We start from the raw sequence: 9,889 nt of genomic DNA, 5'->3' as shown, positions 1-9,889 counted from the left end.
CATATACACTGTGTTCTTCCAGTTTGATGCTTAAAGGTGTCCAATCGCTTTTGTTCCCTCTATTGATAAAATAGAGGCAGAGCGCTTCGCTGCAAAAGCCGACCATCACAAGGCGTTTTGGTCACGTACTGTTAAGAATAATATGAGATAATTTCATTTCGCCATGTCTTGTGTTTTGGTTACGTACTGTCGAGAACAGCGTGAGGTTATTACAATTCACTGTGTAGACAATTTTCGCTCCGTTCTTTGAGTTTCGATAAATTTCAAGGCCATCCTTCTTAATAAAGACGTAATCTGAAGGTCATGTACAGAACACAAACTTGACAGAGAATGATCTCAAGAATTTGATGCCATCAAGGAGTTGAATACTGAACGCCTAAATGATAAACTTGGCAATGTCAGCCAGTCAACCTCATCGCTGTTGAGGTGGTATATTTCAACAGCAGCGTACCATCTTGTGAAAATCGACCAAGAGACTTGGCTTCTTTCCCTCGAATATTCCGCGATCTGCTTATTCCAGTTAGTAAACCCGCCACAGTTAGACAGACACTTCCAGGGCAATCGTCGGTGCCCTCCTGGTGCTCGTCCGATTCAGGATGTTCGGCTCGTAAATTAAAAATTTTATCGCACTTTTTACGTTGATAGACTGTTAATGAAGCAAAACATTCTATTGCTCAAATATTTCTTTCAAATATTTTTTATTACAGCAGTAAGCTATTTAAGCATTCCTAACCTCTAGGCAGTAATTTTTGCATATAACGCTATATCTACCGGATAGAGCACATCTCGATTGATTGTACTTTGATAACTAGATACCAGCATGGTTAGAGCGATGAAAATCTAGTTGAGATTGAGTGTTGTAACTTCGCTGTTTTACTTACCAGGGCAGCCTTTTATGCCATAGGGATTTTGATGGGGTGTTCCAGCATCCCAGCAGCATCCATTCCTATTTGTTCAGTAGTTTTCGAGAGGTTCTCCACATTGACAAGCATATCAACTTCAATTTATTTTTGGTATTATTCTAGATTCTTTAAATTTCTCACTTCCTTAAAAAAGCGTTAATCCTCACTCTGTCGGTCAGTTACCAATCATTTGTTTCCTATCCCAGTATTACATACAGGTGTATTTGCAACCGTAATAAGAAGCTTAAAGCTTTACTGGCATCACTTGCTGCTTGATATCGTATTGACATCATTTTCATTTGATAATTTTTCGTGTTTTTGGTGAATAAGTAAGTGAGCCTTGTACACACCTGATGGGTAAATTATGTCCTTTTGTTAATTGCAATGCATACATAGTGTGCACTGTGATGCGCGCGATTTCAAACGGAAAAAGGAAGTCATTTTAATGCAACAAAATTAAATGAGAAGTAGGTAACATCAAGAAGTGGAATAAGTTTTAACTCTTTCACTCTGATGATCTCATTAGTTATTCTCTTTACCATCTGCCATATAATTCCTATAATGTTAGTCTGGAGAATTTGGTATTGGATCACTCCTAATTGATATTTTTCTTTATTCTTGGCTCTTTTTCGCTTGATATTGTATTGATATTGTAAGGAGAAGTTTTGTCTTGGTCACTCATGAGAGTTAACTCCCATGAGTGACCAAGACAGAATTTCTCCTTACAATATCAATGTAGTATCAACCAGATAATTGGTGACAATAAATAAAAATATCAATTGGTGATAATAAGTTGATACAATACTAAATTCTCTGAATTAACATTATAAGAATTGTATGGTTGACAGTAAGGAGAATTACAAATCTGATCTGGGGTTGAAGGGTTCAAGGGTCAGGTGATTATGTAGATGAGCTGAAATTGCCTTGTTAAAGCTTTTATGTGTTTTGTTCAATAAATCAGGTGCTAAACTTGAAGCACTGGTGGAGCTGGCCATATATCCACTGGCCCTTAGTGATATGTACCATTGTCACTATTGGTTGATATGGTCACACTTCACACTTTATTATTTCACACTGTTTACAGTAAAAACAACTTAACATAACATGATTTACAATGATATAGAAAAAATACGAACAGAAATTAACTAGAAGAAAGTACATTTAATCGTGTACAGTGACCAAATTAGCCAATGAGCTTTCGAGTTGGGTTGGCCGCATAATTTAAATTAATAGTTACATTAAAGACGATATTGTTATCGTAAGAGAAGAAAGACATACATAGTCACTTAAATTTACTTTTTTGGACTGCATCTTGCCTCATTGAAAAGCAGTAAATATCACGATTTAAGCTCTCAGTAGTGCCAGGGCGGTGGCACAGGTTCGTCGGTCCACTGCGCAGCCAATCTCTCGTTGTAGGCGTTGACTTTTTCATTCATCTTCGCGATGCAAGTCGACGATATCGGCTGACCGATTTGGGCATTATCGCATTTGAATTGTCTCAAAAACTCTAGAACTTTGTCCTGTTGCCTTGGAATGGCGGTCTTTCCTTGCCTTTTATAGTCGAGCCACATTCTCATTGCATACTCAGGATCGCCCGTGCCCTCTCCAAAGTGCACCAAACCAAGCCTGTTTTCGGGTTTTATTTCATTACGGATTAAGTTCATTGCGTTAAACATTCTCCACATGTACTTACTCATCTTAAGGAAGCATACCTCCAGAGGTTCCATCTGGCAATGGCCAAACTCCTTGTTTGACTCTCCCCAGTTTTCGATCATGGATACCCACAGGTCCATAAGCGAAAGTGACGTCGATATGTCAATCACGTTCATTTGTGTGCCACCCACTACATGTCGTATGGCGCCTCGCGTGTGATAAGCTTCAGCTGCGTAGATCAGGGCCTTTGCAAGAACATCTGTTTGAAGAAAATTACCGAAACATCAAACCAGGAATTGCTATCTCTGAATAAAAATCGAGTGTGGTTTTTTTTCGGTAGGGGGTGGAAAACTTTGATATGATCAGTACGGAAGTAGAGATGACTTTCCGAAGAAATGTGGTCGTAATACGGCTAGCAATCGTTTTTACGCGACATCTCAAGCTGGACACTTGCAAAACCGAGGACGCAAAGGAGCGCTTTTATTATTTTATACAAATGGCTGTCTCACCTCCACTACGGATCATAAAATCAGATTGAAAACGTTTCAGTTCGCTACTTGACCGCCAAACACAGGTCGTCAATTTGACGACTTTCGATGTAATTAAAAAATTGGTCAAAATTCTACCCGCAAGCCATGGCGACCAAAACGCTTACAGCCAGCTTGGAGTGCTGCTAACTTTACTTAACAATGCCGGTTTGTATCCTCCTTTTGAAGACATCTCTTTCACCAGGGCTTGGTACTGATTGTTATGCGCCAGTCTCAGGTCCTCCTCTGTTTTCAGTTTTTCCCCAGGTCTCATCGGAATTTTAGCATCCAAGCTCCTAAAGGTTTTCAGCCACTTTTCCAAGAATGCTTTTGATTTGGGTGCTCCCTTCATTGATAACTTCGCTCCATTTACCATCGTTTCGAAGAACTTTATGTTGTACTTGTAGACCTTGTAATAAGCGCTGGCTAATTCTTGCATTTTGCTGTTTAATGTTTTTTCGTTGTTCTCTACATCTTTGGCAAATGTAGGCGGTAGTTTAACAAACAGAAGTGGCATGGCGTACTCCAGGGTGAAAGCGTAGACATTTGTATCAAAAACGATCTCCGAGGGTTTCCCAAATTCATTTTTGTCTTGGAAAAAGTTGTTGAATTTCTCTGTAAGCGTACCAGCTTCTTTTCCAACAAGCCCGACGTCGTAGTCCGAAGTGCAAGAAGCTGATCCGTAAGGCTCAGGAAAACACACAGAGTCAGGGATTTCGATTTTCTTTGCCGCTGTTCTCACGCAGGGTTTTAGCTTATTACCACTTAGAACGTAAAGAACTTGTGTCACAAAGAGATACCTAGCGGCAGTGATGTACAGGAGTTGAAGACAGCTAGTAGGAGTGCGGAATTTTTTTTTCATAGCTGCCCAATCGTTGTTTCGTTTAAAGAACTTCTTTATCCTATCCGCATCTTTGGCAAAGTCTGTTGTGCCGATTTGTCCTGCGAAGTTGGGTTGAAATTGCCACGTATCTTCCTCGGCATTTTTTTTAAATTTGTACTTGGTCACAATGTCAGTCTCCATCCACTTAAGATCATCTTGATCGGGGTCATTCTGAAGCAAGTTTGAAGCTAGAAATCTGTTTTTGTGAAATAAGACCCAAGATTCATATTCAAACTCTCTTGTGTTGTGTGAAATTTTTGAAGCTCATCAGTTAATTGGATTTTCAGCGAAGTATTTTTATCGTGGGTTGTAATGGTGATAGGACTTAGTGGAGTACAATTCAGGGAGTCATCAGGCGTGTGATTTCAAATTGGCCGAGTACGAAGTGCAAGGGTAATTTGAAATTAAGAATAGGATTACCCTTGAGTTGTACGACTCGAGATCCGATTGCCAATAAATTGTGTCAAAAACAAAACACAAGAAACTTGGGAATGAAAAATTTAATGTAACAACACATACCGTTCTTGCTGATACCGAGTAAAAGTTATTGGAACTTTTAGTTTTGTCCACGTCACTATGTTTCAAATGTGCCGGACCTCTCAACCCGAAGTCATTAGTTTTCATTTTGATTGGGTAGGTAGTTGAGTTTTATCGGTTGATGGCGTAAAGTACTTGATTTTAATTGGTTGCTCAACTGTCTGATTTGGCCTGTCCGATTATTAGTGTTGCTCATATTCAAGCATTTTGTTATTGACACAATTAAGCCCTTTTTTCATCTAAACATGATAAATTGTATCGGCATTTGCGCAAACTCATTTTAAATTGATGAAAGTTATTGCAGTCTCCTGCCGAAAAAATCCGGCCCACACCTTCAAATTGTTATTGTAGTCCCACTTTCTAATATTTTGAGCCAAAAACATCTGTTTGATTGATATTGCTCTATTCTACAGCAAGCAGGTGGGATGTGCCAGCGGTAAATCGTTTACATTAGCCCCCAGTCCCTCTTTTTCCATAGAAACACTTGTGGTGTCTCTCTATTGGTTATATTAGTTGTTGTAAGCTTACGGCTCATCTGATGGTGTTCCTTTCAGAGGCTCACTGAAGTCGGCCAAGGTCCATTCCGGCTGATTCTGGAGGAGGTCCTCGACTTGTGAGATAGGGTACAGTTCATCATACACCTGTCAGACAAGCCACACAGTGAGTAATTTTTTTCAGTTTTTTTGTTTCACTTGTAGGGTTAGAGTGCATCTTTGTAAAGTATCTTAAACTGATTCAAATCAAAGTAATCGGCACAACAGCCAGTTACTGTGATTTTCCAGTTCGACTGAATTGGGAAACTTGATTCAGGGTTTATGAAAGATCATGGACTGTTTATACTCTTTATGTACCAGTCATGATTTAACACGGTCGGAGGGAGGGGGATCACATGGTTTTTAGGGAGAGGGAAGGGGGGGTTGTCGTCGCTAACAGAGTATAAAGGGGGTTTGGTAAATTGACTGCCAGTTAACAGCCAATGAGGCAGGGGGTAATCTTAAGAATGTTACAGAGCCTAAACGGTGGCCAATTTACGTTATCTACTCTGTTGATAACACTAAAAAGACAACAGGTGGCTTCAAAGGAAACCTTTAAATTTCCTTAAGTAAGACTGTTCAACTCACCACGTTCTCCATGTCCGCTGCACTTGGCTTTACCTGACTTCGGAACTCATTGTGAGGATCAACAAACCGCTCATTTGGCTTGTCGGTCGGACGGCACTCATCAGGTTGAGGAGTCTTAGGATCCATACAACCACCATTGCTGACTTGTAAGGTCACAGAAAATACCATGATACACAATAGTGATGTCATCATGCGGAGGTTTGATTGACTCGCTTACTGCTATAAATCGGTTGATTGAAAGAAATCCATTGATATCTCAATAGAAAATACATTGGAAGTTTAAACTAAAAAAATGCTTCGAGACCGAGATATTTAAGATGCGTCCCATGTCACGGACCTATTATATTGGGGTTCTGTCACTCAACTTCGATTGGGGGTTTGAGAGATCGTTTGATTACTGTGGCAATTGTTTACACTGTATTTTAATGTATAACTCAAATTGTCTCTTAGAGTGCATTCGTGCAAACGCAGATATTACAAGCTACTCTTTGAGTTGCATTAAACTCAGCGTTTCTTTAATTAGTGGTTGAATTTACACTTTAGAGTTCAAATTTTTTCCTGGGTTCAAGATTTTTTTAACCCGGTGTGTTTTTCCCCTTCCTTTTGACTATGAATGCAAGGAAAAATAAAAGTTTAGAGCAAGAAAAGTGAAAGAAAAAAAAAAGCACAACAACTATTCAATCCTTTTTGGAGTTTTCCTTGACTTTCGCACAATTACAGGACTCTTTGCCTCAACTTGTGAATGGAAAAGCGGGTCAATGGAAAAGCGAATGAATGGATAGATTGACCTTCGTTAATTTTCGAATATTTCTATCAGAGATTTCATGGAAACCACTTAGTGCCCAAACGGAGAAACATGCAACCGGTTCACGTGACTTTCCCTGCTGCGCCAGAATAATGGCATCAAAACATTGTAAGATAATGTGTTTTTACTTGCCCCCGAAGACCACTCATGTAGCTGCAACGTACCAATCGAACCTTTCGTGCAGCAGCGTTATACGTTAAATGAAGAATGTCAATACCATTTAACTCACGTTAATTTGCTCACCAAAAAAAAAAAAAGACTTTGGGAACCTCATTGAGTGATCATTAAATGTCGACCTTTTGTAAGCATTTGTTTGTAAGCCTTCGTTTATTGCATTATTTTAAAAATTTGAACATAATTTTACGCGCGCAATGGTCAACGTAAATTTTCCGTGACTTTCCCTAATTATGTTTAGCTTGGAACCGAATTAGTGTCAGTGGAAGTCACATATGACATAATAGACGTCTTAGTGCCTGTCCGCACTAGCAGACAAAACTAGAGTTGTACCGATAATATCAAAGGACAAATTTTGTCATGACAAATTATTGTCTCCTCTGTTGCATCCGCACTAAAAATTTCGAAGCTGTCAAAAAGCTGTCAAATTCGTTCAACAGCCAAATATAACACCTTTGTTATATTTCAATGTAATTTATTCAATTTAGCTATGCGCGCCAAAACATCAAACGTTTTGGCGAAATAATTATATAGTGGAACGTGTTCAAATGTTTCAACTTGTGACGTGTTTCTTGCTTTTAAATTTCGCTCAGATGGCAGATGAAATGATGCTTATAATGAGCCTAGTATTAAGGCATCAATTTCATAGATACCAAGCAACTCTTTTAATGATTGAATATCGTAGAAGATGGGGACGTCGGGCACGTCGACTCAACCATTACTACTGGAAACTTTTAAGACCAAACCGGTCTTGGTTCGAGACCCACTAAAATGACTGAACAATTCCGGGGGTATTTTTTCAGAAGGCAACTGCGAATGGATCGTGGTACCTTCGATATTCTGTTGAATGTTTTGAGACCTGCTGTAACTCGCGAACACGCGGAAGGGGGGCGACGAGCGGGGGAAGAAATAGGAGTGGTCAGCGGTGAAACAATTTTAATAGTTTGTATAGACAGATCATTTGTAGTTGCAAAGAAAAATCGTGTTGTGGAGCCGAAATGTTAACAGTAAACTTCGCTAAATAAAATTTTAAGCAATTTTTCAGAAGTGTTGATTGTACATACATCTTTAATTGCTGTAATAAACAATCGAGGCATCGGAAAAGGCATCGGTGGCATCCGGAGAGGCACCAAGAAGAATTATATTTACGTTTTGTAACTTGTTGCGTGACGTGCGTGACGAAAAAAGAAAACCTAAACCGTGGCCTTCAAATATTTTTTCCGCCTTGCCGCGTTTCGAGTTAACTTGTACAACTCCATGAAGAAGTTTACGACAGTTAGACGAAATGCGTCGGAGAATATAGAAGTTTTACAAATACTGTACGCACAGCGCTGCTTATCAGTTTAGATTTAAAAAATTTTGTAGCGGTGGCGATGCTAATATTTCCATTCAAGTCGTCTAGTTGTTTTCGCCAAGCTTTTACGCAGGACAAATTTTGTCGGCGGTGCTTTTGAAAATTTTTCCGCTTCGGCAAAAAATTGTCAAGTCGGGACAACCCATCCGTAATTTTGTCGTTAGTGTGGTAGGCCATTAAAAACCGTTAAATGGCAAAGTGATTGCGACTTAAGAGTCTATGCACAGGTAGACAACCCTGTAGGTTTTAGGCCGCTTGACGTCAATTATTTTATACGCTAGTTGAATTTTAATTTGCAGCGATCGATCTCGGCAAGACGGAAGTGATCCCAAGAAATGTTTCATAAATACCGCAAACCTTGACTTTTCATGCCCAAAATCCGCTTAATGACAGTCAGATAAATAAAGCTCACTTACATTTGTTTTTCTGTGTTGTCTCGAGTGATTTTGCGGGGTTTTGGGACGGTTAAGGCGTGCTACTTCCAGGACCGTCTCAGGGGCCTAAATCCTCTAGAACTTTGCCAAATTTCTTCCGCTTCCAAATTTTGCTCACCTCCCAGCTTCGGGCACGTTAAAAATTGATAAACGTGTAATAGCCAAGCCAAAACCTAGAGCAATTGCCCGCCTCTAACCACCTGCTCGATTTCCGACCTTCGCTCATCGCTCCGCCGTCGACTCATGACAGCTTTGTTCTGATTTTTTCCGGTTACGGAACGGAAGTCTTAGGGAAAGGCTGGTAAATTTGAGCTCGCTTAATGATTAATTTGAATTGTAAAACGGTAAATCGAAGGCTTATGATCTACCACTTCGGTTCACATCATGTAGCGGACGAAATTCGGCGAAGTTCTGGAGGCTTTCGGCCCAGACGGTCCTGGAAGTTGCCTGCCTTGTGTTTTTCCTTTACTTTTGAAAGGGCGTCGGTGCAAAGTGGAGAATTAACCGTCCCAAAATCACACGAGATAACACAGATTTAGTCATGACAATAGGCCCACTTACGAAAACTTCCACAGATCGATACATTTCTTTTTAGAGTCGTGGCGTTTACGCTTAGCTGTGACGGTTTGGCTTACCAAGTCAAAACGCGCGCAAATTTCTAGCGATTCTGTAAATGGTCAGATTGTCATGCTGAAATATTTCTTTGTGTAAACAAATATCCCACGGTTCGTAAAAACTGGACTGTTTACTTTCAATGATTTTTGTTTTGTGTATTTGTCACGCAGTTTTTTCAATTGAATAGAATTAATTGAAAAATGCACTCTGCTCTGACGGCTTAACACGCTTGGCTAGCAGTGTGTTCATTTAGTTCACCGTTGGGTATTTAATTGTTTTTAATTTTAATCTGGGGAAACTTTGAAGATCTACTTTAAAGGAATGTAGCCACGAAATCAGTGTTTCAATAAAAGCGCCATTTCGAAACATCATCAAAAGCCTGTCACAAAGGTGATCTGACACAGGGTGCGTTCCTTTAGGAGAATCCGGATCAGGATTTCTGATCTGTGGCGTTCCTTTCGAGCAAATCTATTTTCAGATCAATGATCTATCAAATCCACTCTGGACAAGGATTCATCGGATCACTGATCTGCGCGATCTAAAGACGGATCATCGGATCATTGATCCAACGCGTTCCTTTGGGCAAAGGATCTGATATTCAGTGAGAAATAATACAGGACTACACTACTACAATGGCGATCGGTTGGCTCTCTCGGTGTAGCGCGTCTCTTGTCCTAGTATTGTTATTTGCAACATCTCTAAACATCTCATCTGTACCCGAAAGGCTTTTTGATGATGGAAACTTGTTTCTGGCCCTTAATTTAAACTCTGCCAGCTTTCCTGGACGAAACTCTGGTCTACCAAGACGCTCAACACGTGTTGCCTCGTCGCCATCTTGGAAACTTCAAGCTTCGATTTACTTGGCTAACGTCAGTCTTTCTGCC

General features: G+C 40.0%; 1 protein-coding gene across 2 annotated transcripts; it reads right to left on the bottom strand.

Annotated features, from left to right (window-relative positions):
• Positions 1 to 1,940: 1,940 nt before the first annotated feature.
• On the bottom strand, positions 1,941 to 8,650 carry LOC113667428 (uncharacterized). 2 transcript variants are annotated; one of them, XM_089190664.1, is made up of 5 exons: positions 8,373 to 8,650; positions 5,624 to 5,842; positions 5,031 to 5,143; positions 3,239 to 4,161; positions 1,941 to 2,814 (listed from the first exon to the last, which is right to left on the bottom strand). In XM_089190664.1, exons 2-5 carry the CDS (start codon positions 5,813 to 5,815, stop codon positions 2,255 to 2,257), a joined length of 1,788 nt encoding a protein of 595 aa, XP_089046790.1. In that variant the 5' UTR covers positions 5,816 to 5,842; positions 8,373 to 8,650; the 3' UTR covers positions 1,941 to 2,254. The 2 variants fall into 2 exon arrangements, with proteins under 2 accessions (XP_089046790.1, XP_089046789.1); XM_089190663.1 differs by having other exon boundaries at positions 5,624 to 5,839; positions 8,373 to 8,649.
• Positions 8,651 to 9,889: the final 1,239 nt, after the last annotated feature.

This window comes from Pocillopora damicornis, chromosome 12 (genome assembly GCF_964200805.1).
Source record: "Pocillopora damicornis chromosome 12, jaPocDami1.2, whole genome shotgun sequence".
NCBI lineage: Eukaryota > Metazoa > Cnidaria > Anthozoa > Scleractinia > Pocilloporidae > Pocillopora > Pocillopora damicornis.
This window is presented reverse-complemented; position numbering and strand designations above follow the sequence as displayed.